A 25,177-nucleotide genomic window follows, 5' to 3' on the forward strand; every position below is an offset into this window, starting at 1 on the left:
CTGCTGCCACCAGGCCACCACTTATAAGGCAGTGGCTCCACCCAGTCCTGGGCGGGAAGAGGGAGGGGGGAGAGAAGGAGGCCGGGGCCTTGCCGTCCACCTGCCACTTCTCCTTCCACCTTGTTGGCCCAGTGCAGGCCTTTGTGTCACACTGGCCAGCTAGCTCTCCATTGGGAAGACCTTCCCAGCTGGGGCACGGGCCATGTGTACAGAGATGTCCACAAATACAGGTCCTCAGGCTCCAGCAAAGTGACAAGTGGGGAGAGAGCCTGGAAGGGAGGTCAGGGATCAGAGGTCGAGGTTGATGGGCTGGGTAGAGGCCGAGCTGGGCTCTGCCTTGTTCTCTGCCCCTCCACTGCCCACAGCAGAGACCTTCCAAACTGGCCCTGCCCCAATTCCAGGATGTTCCAGCCTCCTGAAGCCTCGGCCAGAGGGGGCACCATGTCCTAGGCTGGTGTTTGAGGTCTGGCAACACTTCATAGAGCCAGCAAGAGATGACTGCCCAGCCTCTTCCACCCAGGCCTGTCCCCCTCTGGCTTCCAGCCACCCCAGCCTCTCGCCACATCTACAGGCCCCATCTCAGCTCACCAGGCTTGCTTTGGGGTAGGGGACAAGGGCATTAGGGGACTCCATGCTAAGGGAACCTCCCCTTGCCCTGCCTCCCTCAGGCCTCCAGTACTTCCAGAGACTCAGGGTCCAGAGCTTTACCAGGTCAGTGATGGTTCTTCCCAGGGACCTCATACCCCAAAGCCCCTGCAGACACCTGTGCTCTCTCAGCGCTCACTCCACCTGCCCTGAATGCTGACTGGGAAGCAGCGGGGTGGGGGGGGGGGCACAGAAAGCCACAGAAGAGGGCCAAAGGGGAAATGGTACTGAGAACCTGAATCTGGGGTGAGTGACAGGACCTCCCCATGCTCCCTGCTCCAGAACAGTTCCCACCTCACCCCACCCCAGAACCCTACACTCAGAACCTGAGGCCCTGGGCACTAAAGAGATTTTAATTTTGAGCTGGAGTTTGAGTTCCCAGGATTCTAACAACTCCTGCAGGTTGGGCCTCCCACATGGACTGGCCTGGACCCTCTGGTAAGTTGTGGGGGACTCAAAGAGGAGGAAAGGACCTGGCCTAGGCCACAGAGCAGGCTGAGAATGGGTCCAGCTCAGCCCTGCCCCTTCCTGGGACCCTCCTTTGCTTCTGGGCCTTCTTGGGAATATGGGGACCCCACCCTCCTCCCCTACCTCAATCCTGAAATGGAAACAGGCTGGCTTCTTGGGTCAGCATGACAGGTCCTAGGGACCTACAACTCTACCTCCCTGTCTCCATTTCCCTTCACTCACACATGCCTCCTTCAGCAGGGGGCTGGCCTGGAGGTGGGCAAGGGGCTGCCCAGAGAGACCAGTGATGGAGCTCAGCCCAGCCCTGCCTCTGGCCCTGCTGGAACGCCTTGGCCAAGGCCTTTCCGTCTCTGCCTTGTTCTCTGCCCCTCCACTGCCCACAGCAGAGACCTTCCAAACTGGCCCTGCCCCAATTCCAGGATGTTCCAGTCCCCTGAAACCTTGGCCAGACTCTCCAGCTCCCCTGGTTAGGGGTCGGGGGTCATTCTCCTCCCAGATGGGGAGGGACCTCCTCCTCCCAGGGCCGGGGATCAGCCATCTGGGTGTAAGCAGCCTTTATAACCTGACGAGTGGGCTTGCGCAGGGACTGCTGTCAGGGGGACCATATCCTGGGACCCTGGGGTGGAGTGCTTCTGCCTCAGTTTCCCTGGGGAGGTGTGGCCAGCACACTGCCCAAGTTAGGGCCAACTTCTAACTGGAGACTGAACCAGGCAGCCCTTCAGCCAGCATGTGACCAACAGCGGCGGGCAGGTGGCCCAACACTCCTCAGCCTGCCAGCCCACCCTGGGGTCTCAGCTCAGCCAGACGCCCAGCAGGGGCTGCAGGAAGGCCTGGGTCGACTGGAGCAGGGTATGCGGGCAGCCTACTCCACACTGGGGAAACAGCCTGCGGCAGGCTGGGAGTCTGAACTCTACTGTTAACGTGTGTGGCCTCAGTCAGGTCCTCTCCCTCTCCGGGCTTCAGTTTTCCAGGCTAGGGGGCAGGGGGTAGGGATCCTCTCTAAAGGCCCCCCTGCTTGCCAGCTACAGGTGGGAAAGACCCCAAGGGTGCCCTGAATTCGCGGATCAATGGGCCCAGACACAGGTATCTTGTGCCATCTAGTGGACAAAGAAGGAACTGCAGGAGGCCCCCAAACTCGCAGCGTTGGGGTAGCAGGGCCATCCAGCAGAAACGGCAGTCTCTTCAGGTCGCTAGCAGTAACCAGGCAAACACAATATAAAGAAGTAGGAGCAGTGGAAGATGCTCCAGTGATTGCTCTTGATGGAGGAAATCAAGGGAGGCTTCATGGAGGAAGCACTATCCAAGCAAAAGTCCAGAAATGGAAAGGATGCAGCAAAAGAGGCAAAACTAGATGATTCATGTAGGATGCAAAATGCCGTGTACTGGTGGGAGATGGTGAGCTGGGCTGATACCTATGTGAGGTGCGTGTTCATGCAGCAGGTGCCACCAGGTGAGTATGTGGACGGTCACAGCCCAGCCTCTCCCAGCCAGAATTCTAGGGTGGGCATGCCTGGAAGGAATGGATGCCCCCAGTCCCCTCCCAACCAATTTCATGGATGGAACAGGGATATTAGGACAATGTCATGCCCCCTCCACCCCCACGGACCTCCAGCTGCTTGCAGAGGGTGAGCCCCCCCCCGCTTCCCATCAGCCATCCCTCACAGCTCCACCCTCCCCACCCCAACCCTCCCACAGTCTCCTCTGGGACTTCTATCTGCAAGTGGGGCCATTCATCTTCTCTTCCTGTCCAGGACTTGTCCCCCTCCCTGCCACAGCTGATGAAGAGAGATCCAGGACATGGCAGAGCCCTTCTTCCCCCATTGCCCCTTCCTGACAATCCTCACTCCCTTCTACCCGAGCACACGTGGCCCTTGTCTGAGGCAGCAGCCTGCCCCCAGAATGCACCCTCTCTGTAGCTGGCCCAGACACTCTCCTGTTTCCTTCACAGAGGCCTTAACTCTCTTCGCCCCAATCCCACTGGCATCCCACATCCCTGGTACCCTCCTATCTCTTGGGTCACTGTCTTCCTCATTGTCATGGTCCCCTCCCCCTACCTCAGCTACCCACCCTCCAGGTCACTACCAATAAGGGCATGACCTTCTGCCTGTCCATTTGGAACATCCCTTCCTCTGGACATCACCATCGGCAGCTCAGCACCCCCACTGCCACATCGTTCACTCGCCGAGGCCCATCTGCCTGCCCCTCCTTGCCTTGAGACTCCTCTTTCTCCCTATACAGCTTGCACCTGTGACCAGCTCTAGAATCGGGCCCTGGCAGACACTGTCCGGGGCCCAGTAGCCACTGGCCAGCTGCAGAGCTTGCCTACATCTCACATGGCCCTTTTCCTGTTTCACTGGGTTGATACCCCAGCATACAAGCCATTCCCTTACCCCTTCTTTTTTTTTTTTTTTTTTTTTGAGACGGAGTCTCGCTCTGTCGCCCAGCCCAGGCTGGAGTGCAGTGGCGCGATCTTGGCTCACTGCAAGCTCCGCCTCCCGGGTTCACGCCATTCTCCTGCCTCAGCCTCCCGAGTAGCTGGGACTACAGGCGCCCACAACCGCGCCCGGCTAATTTTTTGTAATTTTTAGTAGAGACGGGGTTTCACCGTGGTCTCGATCTCCTGACCTTGTGATCCGCCCGCCTCGGCCTCCCAAAGTGCTGGGATTACAGGCGTGAGCCACTGCGCCCGGCCCCCTTACCCCTTCTTAAACAAGCTTCCCTGGACCCCACATCGCCCCTCAGCTTGGGTCCTTTTCTCTGTTCCCTGGGTGTTGCCCACACCCGCCATCTCCCCTGTACTTCAGCTCACTCCTGTCAGGCTCCCACCCCTCTGCTCCATGGAAACCCTCCTGCTCAGGCGGCCGAGGCCTGGGGGCCTGCAAGTTCCCAAACCCTGGGGCCACCAGACAAACCCAAAGTGAGTGAGATTCTACAGAATAACTGGCCTGAGCTCTTCAGACGTGACGAGGAAACACGGAGGACCGTCACAGACTGGAGGGGAGTAAGGAGACAGGAGGATGAGGTCACTCTAGTGCCATCTTGGATTGGCTCCTGCTCCAGGACAAGGACTTTAGGACAACTGACAGAACTCCAATAAGCTCTGCAGATTAATTAGCAGTGTTTATGTCAATATTCATTTCCTGTGTTTGATCCTTCTGTGGCTAAAATGTTAACCACAGGGGGAAGCTGGGGGACCTGTAAATGGGAGTTCTTTGTACTATTTTTTGCAAGCCTGGAATTTCAAAATGAAAAGAAAAAAACAAAAAACCCAACTAAAACCTAGTGTTGGGAAGTAACCTCCACTTCACAATACCCCACGGCTGAACCTGTGCCTCCCCCCAGCTTCCTTATCTCAGGAAATGGCAGTTTGGCCAAAAAGCTAAGGGTCATTTTGGATTTTCCTATTTCTCACCCCTCACATTCAAGCCTTCAGCAAATTCTGTCCATCCTAGTTCCAAAATGTGCCTTGAATCCATGCACCCCCGACCCCCTCTCCCTAGCATCCCACTGTACTGGGAGCCACCGGGCTTTCTTGCCCAAAGCCTGCCCCCACTTCATGCCAGCTCCTGGGACCCTCTCTCCCACCCCTTTTGTCCTCTGCAGCCCTCACCCCTCACATTGACTGGGTCCTCATGGGGCCTGGCACTGCCCACGTCTCCCAAGACTGCTGGGGCTTGGTTTCTAGCCCAACACTGCCTTTCTGCTCCTGAGACCTTCCCAGTCTTTCTCCATGGCCTCCCATGGCTGGTTCCCTGTGGTTCCCCCAGATCTCACGCACAGGCAGCTCCTCCAGGGAGCTTTCCCAGACCACTCTAACTCATGGGCCCACCACGCCCCCAGTCTCCACTCCAGCCCGTGCTGGTTTTCCCACTGTACTCATCTCCTTAAAATTCCACCAGATTTGGCTGGGCACGGTGGCTCACACCTGTAATCCCAGCACTTCAGGAGGCCAAGATGGGTGAATCACTTGAGCTCAGGAGTTCAAGACTAGCCTGGGAAACATGGTGAAACCTCGTCTCTACTAAAAATACAAAAATTAGCCGGGTGTGGTGGCGGGCGCCTGTAATCCCAGCTACTCAGGTGGCTGAGGCACAAGAATCGCTTGAGTCTGGGAGGCAGGGGTTACAGTGAGCCAAGATTGCGCCACTGCACTCCAGTCTGGTGACAGAGCAAGACTCTGTCTCAAAAAAGAAACAAAAATCCACCAGATTAGGGACCGGGCCTCACTGTGACATGCCCCAGCATCCAGCCCGTGCTGGGCACATGGGAGGTATGTGATGAACCACTGAGTGGTACACTGGCTGGTGGTGCTGCCCAATGTGGCCCTTCCTTTTCTCCTTGGATGTCACCCTTCCTGGGTCACTCTGGGTGTCTGTAGAGGTCCCCAATTCTCCAGCTCACAAGGGCAGGCCTAAAGGGACTCCCCTCCACTCCCCTCAGGTCTCTCCAGGGACCAGAAAGTTCTTGCTAGCTCTGGCCTCCACCAGAGGCATCTTTAGAATTCCAAGACCATCTCTGGAATGCTGGGCCTGTCTGGGGAATGCCAAGGCTGGGGCACAGGTGCAGAGAGTGGAGTGGCTGGGCGGGGCAAGGACAGCTGATGGCATTCTGGCTAGAGTCTGGGTGCTGCTGGCAGCTGTCCCTCCTGCGAACACCACTGCTGACACCTTCACTTCCTTGCAGCCCCCAATGCCCATGCCCCCAAGACAGCATCACTGTCTGGCAGCAGCTCTGGACTGGGTGCTCCCACTAAGCTGAGAGCTGCCAGGCCTTGGGCCTCTGTCCCTGTCAGGGAAAGAGACTGGGCCACAGGAGACGAGCCTCTGAGGTTCACAGGAACTGGAAGTCACGCCCATTTGGATGTGGCCCATCCGACAGGGCCCTTGGCTGGAAGCCAGCTGGCTCTGCTCTCCCCCACACTCACTGGATGACCTTAACAGGTCCCTGTACCTCTCTGGGCCAAACAGGTGAGGGGAGGTAGAGCCAACTCCATGCGCCTCTGGCCCTGGGAGTCAATGTTGCTGGCAGGAAATACAAGTGAGTGGGCGGGTGAACTAGCACTGTGGGCCTGCAGGGACCCCACAGGCTCAGCTCCATTCCAGCCACGGCTGAGAGGTAACGGGGGTTGCTCTGCCAGGCAGCATTCAGGGCCTAGCTGTGTACCGCAGTGAACCACTCTCTCCAAGGAGAGAACCCCTAGGCTGCCACAGTGGTTGACCAAAGTGATGGTCCCCAGGAACTTGTAGGGGTTCTAGGCCCCCACAGACTCCAGATGCTGAATCCCTGGAGATGGTGCCTGGGCATGAGGAGTGATAGAGGGCAGCCAGCAGGGCAGGCCACACAGCAGTCTCCGATCTCATCTCACTCCCCGCAGAAGGCAGTGTGGAGTGGCGGTCAGGCACCAGGCACTGCAGCCAGCCTGCCTACGACAGGAAAGGAAGCAGTCATCGGGTAAGAGTGAGTCCTGAGGAAGAGTCCCCGGCCCAGGGACACCAGAGGCAGACAGCAGACCTCCGGGGAGCACGCTTTATTTGCATCTCCCAGGACAGAGTTGGGGAGGGAGTCAGGGGATTTGGGGTTGAGGATATGGCCAGGCTCAGGTCCTGGGACCCCAACCCCCTCCCCAACCCCAGGACTCAGCTGGAGTTGGAGGCTGGGCATGGGAAGCTCTGGGTGAAGGTCAGCATCTACTCCACACCCTTCATGAACTCCAGGAACTCTGTGGAAAGAGGGGCAGGTGTGGGTCGGGGGTGGGGGCTGGGCAGGGCATGGAGGCAGGGGACCAGCCCACCTACCCACTTACCATCATAGTCGATGCGGCCATCGTTGTTCTTGTCTCCGTCCTTCATGAGCTCCTCGATGTCGTCCTCCGTGATGGTCTCGCCTGTAGCCTGCAGCATCATCTTCAGCTCATCCAGGTCGATGTAGCCATCAGCGTTTCTGTGGGGAGGGGGCTCAGGGTAGGACTGTGGGGAGGGCATAAGGCAGCCCCACCCATGCCCCAGGAGGCAGAGCAGGGACACTGGGAGATGGGGCATCCCTCTCCCCAATCAGGCAGAGGCCGCAGGGTCCCTAGGCCTGGAATCTGAGACCGCCCTCCTCTCCAGTTTGGCTTGAGTGTGGGTCAGGGTCAGAGGTCAAGGGTCACATGCTCACTTGTCAAACATGCGGAAGAGGTCAGACAGCTCCTCCTCAGATTTCCCTTTGCTGTCGTCCTTCATGCACCGAACCATCATGACCAGGAACTCATCAAAGTCCACCGTGCCGCTGCCTGGGGGTGGGCGGCATGGCCATTACAGAGGCCGGGGTAGGTACTGCAGGCAGCACCTTCGACATGAACCCCCATGTTCTCACCGCACCCTCACACCAAATGCCAGGCTTCTGTGGCCATTATGCCCATTTTATAGATGAGGCAACTGAGGCTCAGATAGGCAAAACCGCTCCCAGCTAAACAGAGCCAGCATTCCAGCCCCCAGCCAGCTGGGGTTCTTCTGGAGCCTGGGGAGGAGGGGGCTCACCGTCCTCATCCACCTCGTCAATCATCTCCTGCAGCTCCTCAGGGGTGGGGTTCTGGCCCAGCATCCTCATCACCTTGCCCAGCTCCTTGGTGCTGATGCAGCCATCCTCAGCACCCAGCACGAAGATGTCAAAGGCTGCCTTGAACTCTGTGTTCAGGGGTTGGGGGGCACAGTAGTCGGGGCTCAGCAGCCAGGACCTCAGAAGGCCAGAACCCTGGGGCCATCTGCCAACCTGCCCACCTCCCTCAGAGACCTCTCTGAGGTCAGAGCAAGAGGGACCAAGCCTCTGCTCTCTGGTCTGGGGTCCTCTTCTGGTAAGGGGTCCCCATGCCAGCCTGGCCCCGCTGGTCTCCCACATGTGTGATAGGGGTTCTCACCATTTTTCTGCTCTTCTGTCAGCTGCTCTACCTAGAAAGGAAAGGGATTCTCAGGGCTCAGACTCAGGTATAGCTGCTGCTGAGGAAACCAATCCATTCCACAGGTGAGAAGGCTGGAGCCGGAGGAGGCAGGCTATTTCCAGGCCACAGGGCGGAGGTCTCAGTCCTCCCTCCCTGCCCCCAAAGCCCTGATGTGACCCAGCTGGCCTCACTGAGACTGGGCTGAGGGCCAGGGTGACAGGTGGGCACCCCCTTCAGGGCCAAGGTGACCCTCAGTAACAATAGTCAGTGACCACTCAATGCCCTTTCAGCCCCTGATGAAACTCAAGCCGGGTGGCCCGAGGGACACCTGTCCCTCAAGTTGGGACAATAAAACCAGTGTGGGGGCAGGCGAGCCACCCACTGTAACCTGACCAGGGTGGCCATTGGGCTATTTTTAATGAGGAACAAAGTTAAACCTGGTGATTGTTCTGGGGACTTTGGCATGCAGGGGGTGGGGCAGCGTTATCTGGCCCCCTGGCCTGCTAGTGCCGCCTCAGGAGCCAAAATTAGTCCCCAGCTCCGCCAGGCCTTGTATGGGCACTGGGTGGAGGGCTGCCCCCACTCCAGCTCCATGGACTCCCACAGGATAAGCAGGCATGCCCCCAGAGCTGGCTGTAGCACTTCCCTGCCCAGGAGTGAGGGAGGCTGAGGGAGGGGTTCCCCTGGGGACAGCTGTTCATTCCAGGATGTCCTTGCTCTGGGGTTGGGGGAGGTCACCACCACCCCTGGATAGAATAGCATCTGAAGACCCCCAGTGACCCAGGAGGCTGCAGGGGCTTGGGGTGACCACTCTCCAGCCCTTGTTCCCTCGCTCTCACCCCTATCTAAGCCACTGAGCACCGAGCCTGCCAGGCATGATGGGAGCTGGGGCCCCAGTTCTCTGTTCCTTCTTCCTTGGTTCTTCCTCATGTCCAGAACTTCCCTGCCTCAAACTTCAAAGCCCCATCTCCAGCCCAGGACTCAAGCTCTGCAGCCCACTCCTCTCACACCCTCCACCTCCCAAAGCATCTTCGGCCAGTCAAGGGGCTGGAGTGGGGTAGCAGATTTTGAGCATGTGAGAAGCATAATGTGAGGGACAGAAATGGGGGTTGGGGACAGGGAGACAGTAATGGGGACTCAGACAGCTCAGGAGGAAGAGATTAAAAGAGAAAGGCAAAAATGTCCAGAGACAAATGCAGAGACATGTGGCTGAGCGACAGTGCCTCAGACTACAGACACTTGGAAACAGAGAGTGAGACATGATGCTGAAAGCTGCGACATCCTCCACCACCCTTCAGAACCTGAACTCCCATCCCTTCTGCATCCCCAAACACCAGAACCACTGTCCCTGTGACAGCCTGGGTTGAAGGCACGTAGGCTTTCTCCTGGGTCCCCACCACTTCCCTGGGGCTACTGGCCTCCCATTCTGAGCTGAGTGAGCCCCCAGTGGGCCTGCCCACCCCAGCCCTACCCAGCCCTGTCCCTCACCGCAGCCTTGTAGATGTCATCCATGCTGGCGGCTCACAGGACAGCCTGCTGGGGTTGCCAGCCGGCCCTTGACTTAAATAGCCCTGCCCCACCGCATTCCTGGCCCAGCCCAACCCAGCCCAGCCCATCCCTGCATGTAGTATCCTCCAGTCCCTCCTCTGGTCCCAGTGATCTCAGGCTGGCCTGAGTCCCCGTGTCCTCTGCCCAGGGCAGGAAGCAGATGAAGGGCTACAAGGACCAGGTTTCTTTCCCTCCTGTCCCCCACACTCCCCAAGGGACTCTCTGAAAAGGTTTCTGGAATGAATGAAAACATGAGTCCAGTGCAGGACAGGAGTTACGAAGTCGTGGGCCCTAGGCAAGGCCCGGGCAACACAGCAGCTCAGGCTCCCATCCAACCAGGGAGGCGGGTGCCATGACCACCACTTTCCAGATAAGGAAATTGAGGCTCTGGAGGAGTGGTGACTTGCCCAAGATCTGACTGACTTGGCAACCCCTGCCTTTAACTCAACCTCTCTGGAATGGGGGTGCAACGTGCAAGGAGAGGCTGGGAGTGCAGGGCCCTGCCAAGAGAAGCCTTGAATATCAAGCTCTTAGTACGATGCTGTGGAACTGGTGAAGGAGGAAGTGACTGATCCACCTTAGGACACGGTGGCCAGGAGCCTTCTGCCAGAGGAGCCTGCCCCAGACCTCCCATCCGCCCAAGAAGAAGTACTCACTTCGGGCTTAAGTCAGCTGCTGTCAGTTATTCAACAGCACCCCTACAGATGCCCCATCTGTGGCAGGCTCCTTTCCTCCTCACCCTCTAGTTAGGTTACCACCTCCCTCTTCTAGGTCTCATTTTTCCTTGGTTTAGGACTCAGTTCCCCATTCTAGCACTGTAGTTCCTGGGTCCAGGTCAATCTGTCTCCCTCGTTTTAAACTCTGGCAGGCCACCCCGTGGGGTTCTTGTGCTCAGTGGCGGCACACACCCCTCCATCCACCTACACCCTCCTTCGTACAGAGTTCGTATCAAGTTTATCCCTCTTGATAAACACGCTCCCTGCCTCGAGCACTACTGCGTGCCGGGCCGCGCATGAACCGACCCACTCAGTTGTCCAGGAGCCCCACTGACAAGAGATCTCCGAGTCTCGGAGAGGTTCAGAACTGGCCCAGAATCGTTCTCGCCCTGCTCCGGCGGTAAGCACAGGTCCTGTTTTCCCCTCCAACCCGCCTTGCCCTAAAGAGAAAGAGCTCAACAGCCAGGTGAGGCACTTTTATGGCCTCCTTTATCCGGAGGAGTAAACTGAGGCCAGGAAGAGCAGTGACTTGCTTCGTGTAGCCCGGAAGGCTCGAGACCTTCTGTCCCCTCTTCCCGAGGACGGAGGGGCGATGGCCAGAGCTGTAACCACCAGGGGTCTCAGTTTCTAGCAGGTTGCGCAGTGTACCTCCAGCCGCGCCACGCAGGTAGAGATTACGCAAGCGAGCACCGCGCACGCGCGCGCTGTGGGTGGTGCCTGTCAATCACGCACGAGGGGCGGGGCGAGGGCGCAGGAAGAAGGCGGGGCCAAGATGGCGGCGCAGCGCGCGGCGGGGGCGTGGGGCGGCGGGGGCTGGGGGGCGGTGGGACGTTGACCCCGCCCCCTACTGCTGCCAGTCTGCGCCGGGCGGCAGCGGCGGCGGAGACCCGAACATGGCGACGCTGCGCACCTTCGGGCCCGAGCGGGAAGCCGAGCCGGCCAAGGAAGCTCGCGTCGTGGGCTCGGAGCTCGTGGACACTTATACGGTTTGTTGGGGGCGCGGGCACCTGAAGCGGGGGTGGTGGCTGGGACCGGGAGTCCGACTTGGGGGCTTGGGGAGGGGTTCGGGATCTGCAACCCTGAGGAGCGGGTAGAAGGGTCTGCGATTGCGAGGGGGCTGGGACGGGGGATCTAAGGAAAGGGATCTGGGCCTCGCAGTTTCGGGTGAAGGGTTGCTCGGGGCCTGGGGAGGCGGTTTGGAAAAGGGTACGCGATCAGAAAGGGAGGCTCGGGTTGGGGGCGGCATCTGGGGATAAAGGGGGCCTGGGGAGGGGGGTGTCTAGATGAGGCGAAACGCCTCTAGATCCTCTAGGACTGGAGGGGCCCCGGCCTGAGAGACCGTTACTGGGGTTCAGGAGAAAGGCGATGGGGAGAGGGTCTCTGATGGATGGAATCAGGGAAAAGGGTCAGGCTCCGCAGGCCTTGAAGAAAGAGAAGGCGCCAGCACCCTGATCTGGGAAGCCTGCGGTGGTGGTTGAGATTTTCTCTGAGAAGTGAAGGATAGACCTGGGGGGCAGACGCCTTGGGGGTCGGGCGGAGACAAGAACGGAGGACGGGTGGAGCCCAGCTGTGGAGAAATAGGGGTGGTCTCAGTGCTGAAGCGCAGGCCCTATAAACCTTAGGAATCTTCGTGACTTTGGGCTGTGGGAGCGAGATGGGGCAACAAGCTGCGCGCACACACTTCTAAGCTATGGGGGAGACAGAGGACAAATGGGGGGTAGTTTCCGACTCTGATGGGGTTGGATGCCAGGCCTGTGAGCCTGGTGGGCTGCCTGGCAAAAACTAGGCATTGAGCACCTCCCTGCTTCATCCCCTTTGTTCCCGCAGGGTAGGGAGTGGGTGGGGGCCTTGGCCCTGCCTGCACCCCCCTCCCTGGCCCTCATCCTAACCTCCCCCTCTGAGGGCCATTAATCGGGCTCTTTTCTCCTTTCCTGAGGGCAAAGGGAAGGAATCAGGCAGGATGGGAAGAGGAGAGGGGTGGATCCTGGAGCAACAGGCCAGCCTGGAGAAATGGCTGCTCCTCAGGGCTGGAGAAGGCTTCAGCTCCATGCTGCAGAGAGGAGAGGGAAACTAGGTGCAGGAGGCGGGTGAGGTCTCTGAGCTGATGGCTGGCACCTTCAGCAAGAGGGCCATCTTCAAAAAGCTCTCCCTATTCTGGACTGCACCCCTCCTCTGCATGTGTGTCGGGGGAGGTGGTGATCTAGATTGGACCCTACCATCCTCTGTCTCCGGGTGTGCCGGGTTGGATATTATGAACACACCTACCCTTTGAACACTTGCCATGGGTCAGGCCCATGGACAAAGCATTTTACATGCATTGCCTTACTTGGTCCTTGATTCTAAGATGGAGGAACTGAGGCTCAGAGAAAACTTAGGCTCCAAGTTAATTATATAAGTGACACATAAGCTGCAGCCAGGAAATGACAGAACCAGGTTTTTAACCCAGGCCTTCCTTAACCTCTAGGCCATATTGCCTCCTGATAGAGCTTAGTTGCTACCAGTCCCTCCCCACATCAGCTGCTTGTGCCTTGATTCCTGGCTCAGTAGCAGAAATCACAGCCATGAACCAGTTGAAAGGGTTGGAAAAGGACTTGCTTCCAGGAGGGTAGGGCACCTGGAAAGAAGTACAACAGAGAAGATGCTCAGGCTACAACTGGCCCTCCTCTGCCTCCCTTGGAAGAAATGGCCTTGCCTGCAGCTCGGGTTGGGTTTTGAGTTACCTAGAGGCAGGTGGTAAAAAACTAAAGAGGTGACTTGTGGTAATCACTTTTTTCATTCCTTACTGATGGATGGAGCCACAGGCTTGTCCCATGTGCCTCCCAGCCCTACTGCTTGGGCCATGGAGGAGGCTGAGAGGGGCCCTGCTGGTCAGCAAGGGTCAGGTGCAGAGGCTAGTGGGCAGGGGCAGCCTGACTTTGGCCTTGGGGTGGGTCTGAGTTGCAGAGAGAAAGACTGATAAAATATAATTGGGAAAGGTAATTGCAGCTTTTGCTATAGGGGGAGGAGACTCCTTGTTGGGGCTCCCTTGCTACAAGGGCTTTTGGTTTCCCATTTTAGGTTTACATCATACAGGTCACTGATGGCAGCCATGAGTGGACGGTAAAGCACCGCTACAGCGACTTCCATGACCTGCATGAAAAGGTAACTGTTAAGAGCTGGGAGCACATATTTCAGGGCTGGAGGGTCCTGTAGGCCAAGTTTCCATTGTGCCACACGTTAGTTTTAGGGCAAAAGAGGCTCCATGTCCATAGTTCTTAATAAATCACTTTGTTAATATAACTGCGTTCATTAATATAGCATGTAAATGCTAGCCTTCAGCTCTAGCATGAGCCAGTCTGCAAGGAGCATATTTGAATTTCAGTTTTAATATTTCCAGTCCTAGCTTGGATACGAGATGCTGAGACAGTTTCCTGGGAAGGGGACAGGTTTGAACTTGTTCGACCTAGCTATGGCTATTCCAAAGCCTGTGCTGTAATATCTGGCTGTGATTCCATCTTTTCTTTGCTTTTGGAGATGCTGTCTTTCTCTGGGTCATTTACAGCGTGTTTTAAAGACACACCACTGCCCTAATTGGTTTGTACTCTGGCTTGGAAAAGATGGCAATTTTAGGGGCAAAAGGTGTTACTTTTCTGAATGTCTCCAAAGTCTCCAGATGGAATTCCTTGTCTGGAATTGTATTGGTATTTCTAATGCTAATTTGGATTGAAAGAGGCGAATCCCAGGTGCCCTCGTTTGGTCACTGATCTTGGTACTGCAGGGAGGGGCTGTGCAAGTGCTGACAAGCGCCTGTCCTCAGGCTTCTTGCCTTGGCCTTACATAGGCACAGAGCCTCTTAGTCTGTGGTTGATGTGCTTATGTTTTTTTTTACAGCTCGTTGCAGAGAGAAAGATTGATAAAAATCTGCTTCCGCCCAAAAAGATAATTGGGAAAAACTCAAGAAGCTTGGTGGAGAAGAGGGAGAAGGATCTGGAGGTCTACCTCCAGAAACTCCTGGCTGCCTTCCCTGGCGTGACCCCCAGAGTGCTGGCCCACTTCTTGCATTTTCACTTCTATGTAAGTTCCTCATCGGGTTTTCACCTGTGCCTGCAAACCCACAACTGCCAAGCTTGAGGCAGCAAACCAGGGGGGACCTCAGCTTTGAGGTGGGCCGGGGTTTGACCCTAGGTTAGAAGATGGAGGAACGTCACCCTGGTTAGGGATGTGTTGTGGGCAGAAGCATGTTAGTTGACAGATTTGCCTTAAATTAGACTGAGTGTGGCCACAGAGATGCTTTCCTCTACCACAAGGCATTTTGTTTAGCAAAAATGGCCTGTGGGTGTTTAAGCTAGGTTTCCATCCAGATGGATGAGGATGGATTAGAAACAGCTGACACCTGGGATAGACTATTGTTGAGTTGTTGGTTCACAGCTCAAAACTAATTAAGGGATTAGTCTGTGATGGTGGAATATCACCATCTTGGGACGTGTAATCGGGGTCCACGCTGCCAGGGTGCTAAGGTTGAGGGTAGATAATTTCTTCTGATGGGAGAGTGTGTCGTAGAACAGCTCTGTACTCCGTCCTGGACAGAAGAACAACTTTCGTAAGTTGCTGGGGACAGAATGCATTGTCATACTTTAAGAACAGCACTTAGGCAGTGTGAAACCACAATATTTGGGGGGTTTTTTTGTTTGTTTTTGTTGTTGTTTTTTTTTGAGACGGAGTCTCGCTCTGTCGCCCAGGCTGGAGTGCAGTGGCCAGATCTCGGCTCACTGCAAGCTCCACCTCCCAGGTTTACACCATTCTCCTGCCTCAGCCTCCTGATTAGCTGGGACTACAGGCGCCTGCCACCTCGCCCGGCTAGTTTTTTTTTTTATTTTTTTATTTTTTTATTAGAGACGGGGTTTCACCGTGTTAGCCAGGATGGTCTCGATCTCCTGACCTCGTGATCCACCCATCTCGGCCTCCCAAAGTACTGGGATTACAGGCTTGAGCCACCGCACCTGGCCAATATTTGTTTTTTTGAGACAGAGTCTTGCTCTGTCACCGAGGCTGGAGTGCAGTGGCGCGATCTCGGCTCACTGCAACCTGCGCCTCTTGGGTTCAAGCAATTCTCCTGCCTCAGCCTCCCGAGTAGCTGGGACTACAGACTTGTGCCACCACACCCAGCTAATTTTTGTGTTTTTAGTAGAGATGGGGTTTCACCATGTTGGCCAGACTGGTCTGGAACTCCTGACCTCAAGTCATCTGCCTGCCTCAGCCTCCCAAAGTGCTGAGATTACTGGCATGTGCCACTGCACCTGGCCAATACCACAATATTAAATAGCAGTTCTATTTATGAGAATTTTTTTCTAAGGAAAAATCAGGCAACTGCAAAAAGGATATATGAACAAAAGGTAGTCATTCCAGGGTTGTAACAAGATAGTAAGGACAACCCTAAAGTCTAGTAGAAGAGGTTACAAAAAAAGAAAAAAAAGAAAACAGGCCGGGCGCAGTGGCTCATGCCTGTAATCCCATCATTTTGAGAGGCCGAGGTGGGCAGATCACTTGAGGTCAGGAGTTCGAGACCAGCCTGGCCAACATAGTGAAACCCCATCTTTACTAAAAATACAAAAATTAGCTGGGTGTGGTGGCAGGCACCTGTAATGCCAGCTACTTGGGAGGCTGAGGCAGGAGAATCACTTGAACCCAAGAGGCAGAGGTTGCAGTGAGTCGAGATCATGCCACTGCACTCCAGCCTGGGCAACAGAGTGAGAGTGAGACTTCATCTCAGAAAAAAAAAAAAAAGAAAAATCAAAGGGTACAGCGAGGCTGAGCACAGTGGCTCATGCCTGTGATCCTAGCTCTTTGGGAAAAAACAAACAAAAAACAAGTCTGCAGCTCCCCCATCATTTTCCCAGCAGCACACCAGTCTTCCCAGCAGACTCTGTCTCAAAAAAATGCAGCTTTCTTAAGCAGTATCCAATCGTATGGCTGTAGTTTTTTTGTTTTGTTTTGTTTTGTTTTTTTTTGAGACAGGGTCTCACTCCCTTGCTCAGGCTGGAGTGCAGTGGCCTGATCATGGGTCACTGCAACCTCAAACTCCTGGGCTCAAGCGATCTTCTTGCCTCAACTTCCCAAATAGCTGGAACTATAGGTGCATGCCACCCAGCTAATTTTTAAAATTTTTTTGTAGAGATGGGGTCTTGCAATATTGCTCAGGTTGGCTTCAAACTCGAGCTCAAGCAATCCTCCCACCTCTGCTTCTCAAAGTGCTTGGACTGTAGGCATGAGCCACGTACCTGGCTGACTATGGTCTCATTTTTATAAAAAGTTGATATGGATATATTTGTCTAGGAAAACTCTAGGAGGTTTACGTACACCAAAATGCTAAGACTAGTTTTCTCTGAGTGATAGATTTTCAGATAATTTATGTTTACTCGTTTTCCCTTTATATGATGAAGACGGGGAAGAATCCACTCCCTTATTCAGGCTCACCCTGAAGTAACCTGTGAGTTATGGTCCTAAAAGCCCAGCTGTATTTAAAATACAACTTTCTTGGCCAAGTGCAGTGGCTCACGCCTGTAATACCAGCACTTTGGGAAGGCCCAGATAGGCAGATCACTTGAGGCCAGGAGTTCTAGACCAGCCTGGCCAACATAGCGAAACCCCTTCACTACTAAAAATACAAAAATTAGCTGCACGTGGTGGGGTATGCCTGTAGTCCCAGCTACCGAGGAGAGAGGCATGAGAGTCACTTGAACCTGGGAAGGGGAGGTTGCAGTGAGCCGAGGTCATGCCACTGCACTTCAGCCTGGGCCACAGAGTGAGACTCCGTCTCAAAAACAACAACAACAACAACAACTTCCTTAAAGTCTTTTCAGAGTAAGACAGTTGAACTTTTCTTGCATCACTGAAGAGCCTAGAAATTTGGTGGCAGTGCTAACCTTGGGCCACTGAGCTTGGCAGGGATAGGTGAAAAAGTAGATAGCATTCATAGATGGGAACTGTGTATGTGCTTTGGATTTTATTTAGCATATACCAGCAAGTGTAGGGTTAGCAACATACCCTTTTGTAAACATATTTTTACCCTTTCTTATGTGAGAAAAAATTTGCGTTCCTTATGCAAGTCTTTCAGATAAACTTTACTGGTTAGTATTTTAAGAAATAATGTACTTTAAAGGTCATGCACAGTGGCTCACACCTGTAATCCCAGTACTTTGGGAGGCCGAGGCGGGCGGATCATGAGATCAGGAGATCGAGACCATCCTGGCTAACATGGTGAAATCCCATCTCTACTAAAAATACAAAAAATTAGCCGGACGTGGTGGCGGGCGCCTGTAGTCCCAGCTACTCGGGAGACTGAGGCAGGAGAATGGCATGAACCTGGGAGGTGGAGCTTGCAGTGAGCTGAGAGACCGTGTCACTACACTCCAGCCTGGGCGACGGAGCAAGATTCCGTCTCAAAAAAAAGATTGTGCTTTAAGGAAGCTTTGGTTAGCCATTTAGGGATGAAACTTGACATGCAGCCCTTTGACGGTATTTATTCCTTACTTGATACCTGTGCCTTTGAGGAGAGATCTCGCTGGCTGCCTCACATGTGCCTGGCTCTGAGGGTAGAAAGGCCTGGACTGCTCTTTTGAAACTGGTTTGCCTGAGATGGGCCTGGGCTGGCTACATCTGGTTCTGGTTTGAGGCAGGCTCCACTACTTGTAGAAGTTTTGATGTATTTGGAATTAGTGTTATCAAACAGGTCCCTAAGTTATATAAATCCTAGGATTTAAAAAAGCAATTGAACCCATCTTTGGATTAAACCCACAGTTGATCAGCCATGGCGCTGCTGACATTTTGGACTGGATAATGTGTTTCTGTAAGGAGCTATCCCATGCGTTGTTTAGCAGCACCCTGGCTTCTACCCACTGGATGCGAGTAGCGCTTCGCCACCCAGCTATGGCAATTAAAGATGTCTCCAGACATTGCCAAATGTCCCACTTGAAAACCACTGGATTAGATCTTCATTTGGGGCCTAAAGATTTGTCAGCCTTTTCTCCAGGCTGGGAGCTCTCTAGGGAATGTTTCTCTTAACTTTTATACCATCTGTGCCCTCTTGGAAATTGTTCCACATGTGTTCTGCCTCTTGTGTTGCTGACATTGGATAGGGTGGACCCAGGGAACCCTATTTGGTCATGGTGTGAATTTTTTTATTTTGATTTTTTGAGACAGAGTTTCGTTCTTATTGCCCAGGCTGGAGTGCGATCTCGGCTCACTGCAACCTCCGCCTCCCAGGTTCAAGTGATTCTCCTGCTTTAGCCTCTTGAGTAGCTGGGTTTACAGATGGCCTGCCACCACACCTGGCTAATTTTTTGTATTTTTAGTAGAGGTGGGGTTTCACTATGTTGGCGAGGCTGGTCTCGAACGTCTGACCTCGTGATCCACCTGCCTCAGCCTCCCAAAGTGCTGGAATTACAGACGTGAGCCACCACGCCTGGCCATGGTGTGGATTTTTAAAAATTGAGGTATAATTCACATACCATAAAATTAACTCTTTTTAATGTGTACAATTTATTTATTTATTTATTTATTTATTATTATTAAACTTTAAGTTCTGGGGTACATGTGCCAAATGTGCAGGTTTGTTACATAGGTATACGTGTGCCACAGTGGTTTGCTGCACCCAGTGTGTACAATTTAGTAGTTTTTAGTATATTCACAACGTTGAGTGACCATCGCCACTATCTAATTCCAGAACATTTCATCAGCCCAAAAAGGAACCTGTACCTGTTAGCAGGAGCTTCCCATCCCTCTGTGCCCCAGCCCCTGGCAGTCACTAATCTACTTTTTGTCCTTATGTATTTGCCTCTTCCGGACATTTCATAGAAATGGAATCATACAGTGTGTGGCCTTTTGTGACTGGCTTCTTTAATTTAGCCTTATGTTTTCAAGGTCCGTTCATATTGTAGTGTGAATCCTTCGGTCCTTTTATGATGGAGTAATAGTGTATTTTTTGGATATACCACATTATGTTTATTTATTAGCAGTTGATAAGTGTTAGGTTTGTTTCCATTTTTGGCCATTGTGAATGATGCTGCTATGAGCATTTGTATGTTAATTTTTATGTGAACTTATGTTTTCATTTTTGTTGGATATATAGCCAAAAGTGGAACCTGAGTTATATGGTAACTCTATGTTTGACTTTTTGAGGAACTACCAAATTGTTCTCCAAAGTTGTTGCACCATTTGACGTTTCCATCGGCAGTGTACAGGTTCTAATTTCCCCACATTCTTGCTTAACACTTCTTGTCCTTTTTTTTTTTTTTTTTTTTTAATCATAGTTGTTCTGGTGGGTGTGAAGTGGTATCTCATTGTGGTTTTAATTTGCATTTCCCTGATGACTAATGTTATTGAGCCTCTTCTTTTTCTTTTTTTTTTTTGAGACAGAGTCTTGCTCTGTCACACAGGCTGGGGTGCAGGGGCATGATCCCGGCTCACTGCAACCTGTGCCTCCCGGGTTCAAGCAATGCTCATGCCTCAGCCTCCCGAGTAGCTGGGACTATAGGCGTGTACCACCATGCCTGGCTAATTTGTATATATTTTTTTAGTACAGATGGGGTTTCACCATGTTGGCCAGGATGGTCTCAAACTTCTGGCCTCAAGTGATCCATCCACCTTGGCCTCCCAAAGTGCTGAGATTACAGGTGTGAGCCACCACATCTGGCCTGAGCCTCTTTCCATATGGTATTTGGCCATTTGCATATCTTCTTTGGAGAAAAGTATCCAATTCTTTATCCTTTTAAAAATCAGATTGGGCAGGGCGCGGGTGGCTCATGCCTGTAATCCCAGCACTTTGGAAGGCTAAGGCGGGCGGATTACTTGAGGCCAGGAGTTCGAGACCAGCCTGGCCGACATGGAGAAACTCTGTCTCTACTAAAAATACACAAATCAGCCATGCATGGTGGTATGTGCCTGTAATCTCAGCTACTTGGGAGACTGAGGCACAAGAATGGCTTGAACCTGAGAGGCGAAGGTTGCAATGAGCCAAGACAACACCACTGCACTCCAGCCTGGGTGACAGGTTAAGACTGTCTAAAAAAAAAAAAAAAAGTCAGATTATCTTTGTTGAGTTGTAAGCGTTCTTTATATATTCTGGCTACTAGACTTTTAGAAACATGCAAATACTTTTTCATATTCTGTGAGTTGTCTTTTTTTTTTTTCTTTGAGATGCAATCTTGCTCTGTTGCCCAAGCTGGAGTACAGTGGTGTGATCTCGACTCACTGCAACCTCCACCCCTGGGGTTCAATTCTCGTGCCTCAGCCTCCCGAGTAGCTGGGACTGCAGGCACATGCCACCATGCATGGCTAATTTTTTTTGAGACAGAGTCTTGCTGCATCGCCCAGGCTGGAGTCCAGTGACGCAATCTCGGCTTACTGCAACCTCCGCCTCCTGGGTTCAAGCAATTCTGTCTCAGCCTCCCGAGTAGCTGGGACTACAGGCATGCACCACCACGTCCAGCTAATTTTTGTAGTTTTAGTAGAGATGGGGTTTTACCATATTGGTCAGGCTGGTCTTGAACTCCTGACCTTAGGTGGTCCACCCTTCTCGGCCTCCCAAAGTGCTGGGATTACAGCCTTAGCTACCACGCCTGGCCTGCCTGGCTAATTTTTGTATTTTTAGTAGAGACAGGGTTTTACTGTGTTGGCCAGGCTGGTCTCGAACTCCTGACCTTAGGTGATCCACCTGCCTCAGCCTCCCAAATTGATGGGATTACAGGGGTTAGCCACCGTGCCTGGCCATCTTTTCATTTTCTTGATGGTCTTCATTGAAGCACAAAAGATTTAGATTTTGATTAAGTTCATCTTATCAGGCCGGGCGCGGTGGCTCAAGCCTGTAATCCCAGCACTTTGGGAGGCCAAGATGGGCAGATCACGAGATCAGGAGATAGAGACCATCCTGGCTAACATGGTGAAACCCTGTCTCTAAGAAAAATACAGAAAGTTAGCTGGGCATGGTGACTGATGCCTGTAGTCCCAGCTACTCGAGAGGCTGAGGCAGGAGAATGGCGTAAACCCGGGAGGCAGAGCTTGCAGTGAGCTGAGATCCGGCCACTGCACTCCAGCCCGGGCAACAGAGCGAGACTCCGTCTCAAAAAAAAAAAAAAAAAGTTCAGTATATCAATTTCTTTGGTCTCTTGTGTTTTGGTATCATATATGAGAAACCATTACCCAATCCAAGGTCACAAAGATTTATAACAATCTATTCCTGTATGGATTTTGTTTGTTTTTTGAGACAGGGTCTTGCTGTGTTGCCTAGGCTAGAGTGCAGTGGCACCATCTCGGTTCACTGCAGCCTCGACCTCCCAGGCTCAAGTACTCCTCCCACCTTAACCCCCCCAAGTACCTGGGACTACAGGCATGTGCCACCGTACTTGGCTAATTTTTGTATTCTTTGTAGAGATGGGGTTTCTCTATGTTGCCTAGGCTGGTCTCAAACTCCTGGGCTCAAGTGATCCACCAACCTCAGCCTCCCAAAGTGCTGGGTTTATAGGCGTTAGCCACCACACCCAGCCTGCGGTGTGGATTTTAATAACAAGGAAAGAAAGCACTACTTGTTACCAGCCCACTTTAGGTGGGAGTGCAGGGGTTGCCGCCTGTGTGAGTGAGGGGCACACTGCGGCACTTGCCTGTTGCCGTGCTGCTCTTCATATTGCTGTGTCCTGACCCTCCTGGACATGCGGTGACAGGACTCGTCCCAGAACCCCTGGAACAGGTTTTCAAACTCAGTGAAATGGAATCCCATGTGGAATTCTAGCACACCATGTGGGGCAGGACCTCCAACTGTGGTGGACTTGGAGGCAGGCAGAGGCGAGTTTATCTCCCACCCCTACTTCTCAATGGTTTAGTCCAAGTCAGTCATTTAACCTGCCTGTGAGCTGGAGGCTGATGAGCCGGGGTCCTTGTGAGGGCTGCAAGAGACTGTGCAGTGGGCCGGGTGTGGTGGCTCAAGCCTGTAATCCCAGCACTTTGGGAGGCTGAGACGGGCGGATCACGAGGTCAGGAGATCGAGACCATCCTGGCTAACACGGTGAAACCCCGTCTCTACTAAAAAATACAAAAAACTAGCCGGGTGAGGTGACGGGCACCTGTAGTCCCAGCTACTCGGGAGGCTGAGGCAGGAGAATAGTGTAAACCCAGGAGGCGGAGCTAGCAGTGAGCTGAGATCGCGCCACTGCACTCCAGCCTGGGCGACAGAGCGAGACTCCGTCTCAAAAAAAAAAAAAAAAAAAGCGGGGGGGACTGTGCAGTGAAGGTCAGTGGCTTAGAAGAGTGTTGGGCCTGAGGTTAGGGCTCCCCACGTGCTAGCCATTACTAGGTGGTCCAGGAAAAGAAAGGAATTAAGTTCTCTTGAAAGGTGTTTATATTGTTGTCTTCTTTTAAAGTTAGTTGGCTAGAACCAAGATCCTTTTCAAAATTTGGAATCAGGGGCTGTGTTGAACTGTTAATTGGCTTTAGCATCCAATTTATTTCCATAATTTGTTTTAGTTTCTAAGTACTGAGGCTGTGAATTATAACAGATTTTCTTTTGAACTTGCAGTCTTGCAACTCTCTTCAGTTAAAGCTGAGGTTTGAATCCATCAATGGGGTATTTTAGCTTAAAGTTGAATCACACATATGCCTGACTCCTGCTAGAATGCCTCATCACCAACATAAATTAAAGTGAAACGAGGAGGGCCAGGCGCAGTGGCTCATACCTGTAATCCCAGCACTTTGGGAGCCTGAGGCAGATGGATCATGAGGTCAGGAGTTCAAGACCAGCCTGGCAGCTGGAGGCCGGGCGCGGTGGCTCACGCCTGTAATCCCAGCACTTTGGGAGGCCGAGGCGGGCGGATCACGAGGTCAGGAGATCGAGACCATCCTGGCTAACACGGTGAAACCCCGTCTCTACTAAAAAATGCAAAAAATTAGCCGGGCGTGGCAGCGGGCGCCTCTAGTCCCAGCTACTCAGGAGGCTGAGGCAGGAGAATGGTGTGAACCCAGGAGGCGGAGCTTGCAGTGAGCCGAGATCGTGCCATTGCACTCCAGCCTGGGCGACTGAGCGAGACTCCGTCTCAAAAAAAAAAAAAAAAAGACCAGCCTGGCCAACATGGTGAAACTCCTTCTCTACTAAAGATACAAAAAATTAACCAGGTGTGGTGGCACGCACCTGTAATCCCAGCTACTCCAGAGACTGAGGCAGGAGAATCACTTGAACCCAGGAGGTGGAGGTTGCAGTGAGCCGAGATCATGTCATTGCACTCCAGCCTGGGTGACAGGGCAAGACTCCGTCTCAAACAAATAAAAAAAAAAAGTGAGATAAGAATTCCAGCCCTTAGCATGTGTGTCTCAGCCATACTTGGGGGATGGCCTCAGTGACATGTAATTCACTCCCTGGTTAGTGCCCCACAAATAAGCACACTGCCCGGGCGTGTGCCAAACCGAAGCATCTAGGACTGGCCTGGGGTTTGCGTTGACTGTAGGTGTACGTGTTTTGAAGTACACTTGTTTGCATGGCATGTGTGCAGGCATGCTCAGTCAGAATTTAAGTTGCAGGACCACAACCCAGCTAGTGTTTATGTGAAGCCTAAACCTCTGCCCACAGCTGCACACCAACACAGAATCCTGGCAGGTGGAGGGCAGGTGGTGCGGCTGATCTCTTGGTCAGTAACACATTGGGAGGGTGAGTGTTAACAGTTTGTAAACATAGCTGATACTAAGTTTCTTTTTTTTTTCGAGACAGAGTCTCACTCTTGTTGCCCAGGCTGGAGTGCAATGATGCAATCTCGGCTCACTGCAACCTCCACCTCCCGGGTTCAAGCGATTCTCCTACCTCAGCCTCCAGAGTCGCTGGGAGTAACAGGCATGTACCACCATGCCTGGCTAATTTTTGTATTTTTAGTAGAGACAGGGTTTCACCATGTTGGCCAGGCGGGTCTTGAACTCCTGGCCTCAAGTGATCTGCCCCCCTTGGCCTCCCAAAGAGCGGGCATTGCAGGGGTGAGCCATCGTGCCCAGCCAAGAATTGAAAATACATTTCAATTCAGACATTTATGGCACCCCAAAGCAATTCAAGTCCCTTCAGCACAGATTGGGTAGGGCATGTGAGCTCGGGCCACTGACACCCCACCCCACCTCCTCCTGGCATGGGGAGGCCTGACTCTGCCCACCTTTACCAGCGAACTCTCTGAGGAGGCCCGTGTGCTAGGTTTGGGGGCCGAGGTATTTCTGTGCTCCTCTCTGGTTCAGTCTCCCTCCCAAGGTGAAGGACAGCCTGGAAAACCAAGTAGAAAGTGTTGGCAGCAGTATGTACTTCCTGTGCCCTAAACAGCAAAATTGTTACACAGATTGCTTTTGAGATTCCTTCGAAGTGAAAGCTTTCTCTTTGCTTAGTAGCAGCCGGTGGCCCTTTTGTTTTCTCAACTTTCTGTGTGTTCCAGAAATTCCAGCCCTGTCCCCTTAGAGGGGCTGGCATCCAGGGTGATTTCATTTTTCTTTTTGAGAGACAGGATCTTGCTGTGTTGCCCAGGCTCGACTCTGAACCTAGGGGCTTAAGCGATCCTTCTGCCTCAGCCTCCCAAGTAGCTGGGACTACATGCCTAGCCCAGGGTGATTGTTTTCTCTGTGTTCTTTCTGAGCTGACACCAGCTACCTGAAGAAATGTGCCATTGGCTGAGCGTGGTGGCTCACGCCTGTAATCCCAACACTTTGGGAGGCCGAGGCGGGCAGATCACTTGAGGTCAGGAGTTTGAAACCAGCCTGGCCAAAATGGTGAAACCCCGTCTCTACTAAAAATACAAAAATTTGCCGGGTATGGTGGCGCAGGCCTATGATCCAGCTACTCAGGAGGCTGAGGCAGGAGAATCGCTTGAACCCAGGAGGTGGAGGGTGCAGTGAGCCA

At 53.2% G+C, this 25,177-nt stretch overlaps 2 protein-coding genes across 4 annotated transcripts in view; one reads left to right on the plus strand and one right to left on the minus strand.

Annotated features, from left to right (window-relative positions):
• Nucleotides 1-6,625: 6,625 nt before the first annotated feature.
• LOC105480547 (troponin C1, slow skeletal and cardiac type) lies at nt 6,626-9,594 on the minus strand. The gene is made up of 6 exons (XM_011739585.3): nt 9,518-9,594; nt 8,009-8,039; nt 7,632-7,778; nt 7,270-7,384; nt 6,917-7,053; nt 6,626-6,832 (listed from the first exon to the last, which is right to left on the minus strand). Exons 1-6 carry the CDS (start codon nt 9,539-9,541, stop codon nt 6,801-6,803), a joined length of 486 nt encoding a protein of 161 aa, XP_011737887.1. The 5' UTR covers nt 9,542-9,594; the 3' UTR covers nt 6,626-6,800.
• Nucleotides 9,595-11,121: 1,527 nt separating this feature from the next.
• LOC105480548 (nischarin) overlaps nt 11,122-25,177 on the plus strand; it is a 38,775-nt gene continuing 24,719 nt past the window's right edge. For 2 of the 3 annotated variants that reach the window (XM_011739587.2, XM_011739589.2), the window contains exons 1-3: nt 11,122-11,279; nt 13,351-13,434; nt 14,164-14,346. In XM_011739587.2, coding sequence (XP_011737889.1) covers nt 11,187-11,279; nt 13,351-13,434; nt 14,164-14,346 — 360 coding nt within the window. In that variant the 5' untranslated portion in view covers nt 11,122-11,186. Of the gene's footprint in view, nt 11,280-11,474; nt 11,500-13,350; nt 13,435-14,163; nt 14,347-25,177 lie in introns of those variants that run through there. The other variant, XM_011739588.3, reaches the window with a different exon arrangement.

The sequence above is a fragment of the Macaca nemestrina genome, chromosome 2, assembly GCF_043159975.1.
Source record: "Macaca nemestrina isolate mMacNem1 chromosome 2, mMacNem.hap1, whole genome shotgun sequence".
NCBI classification, from domain to species: Eukaryota; Metazoa; Chordata; class Mammalia; order Primates; family Cercopithecidae; genus Macaca; species Macaca nemestrina.

Bases quoted from the DNA above. Each gene is read 5' to 3' on its own strand.
- LOC105480547 (XM_011739585.3), bottom strand. From the start codon at position 9,541: ATGGATGACATCTACAAGGCTGCG. The intron at 7,054-7,269 runs GTGAGCATGTGA...CCCTCCCCACAG, and splicing joins CTCTTCCGCATGTTTGACAA to AAACGCTGATGGCTACATCG. The intron at 6,833-6,916 runs GTAAGTGGGTAG...CTCTTTCCACAG, and splicing joins TGGCCGCATCGACTATGATG to AGTTCCTGGAGTTCATGAAG.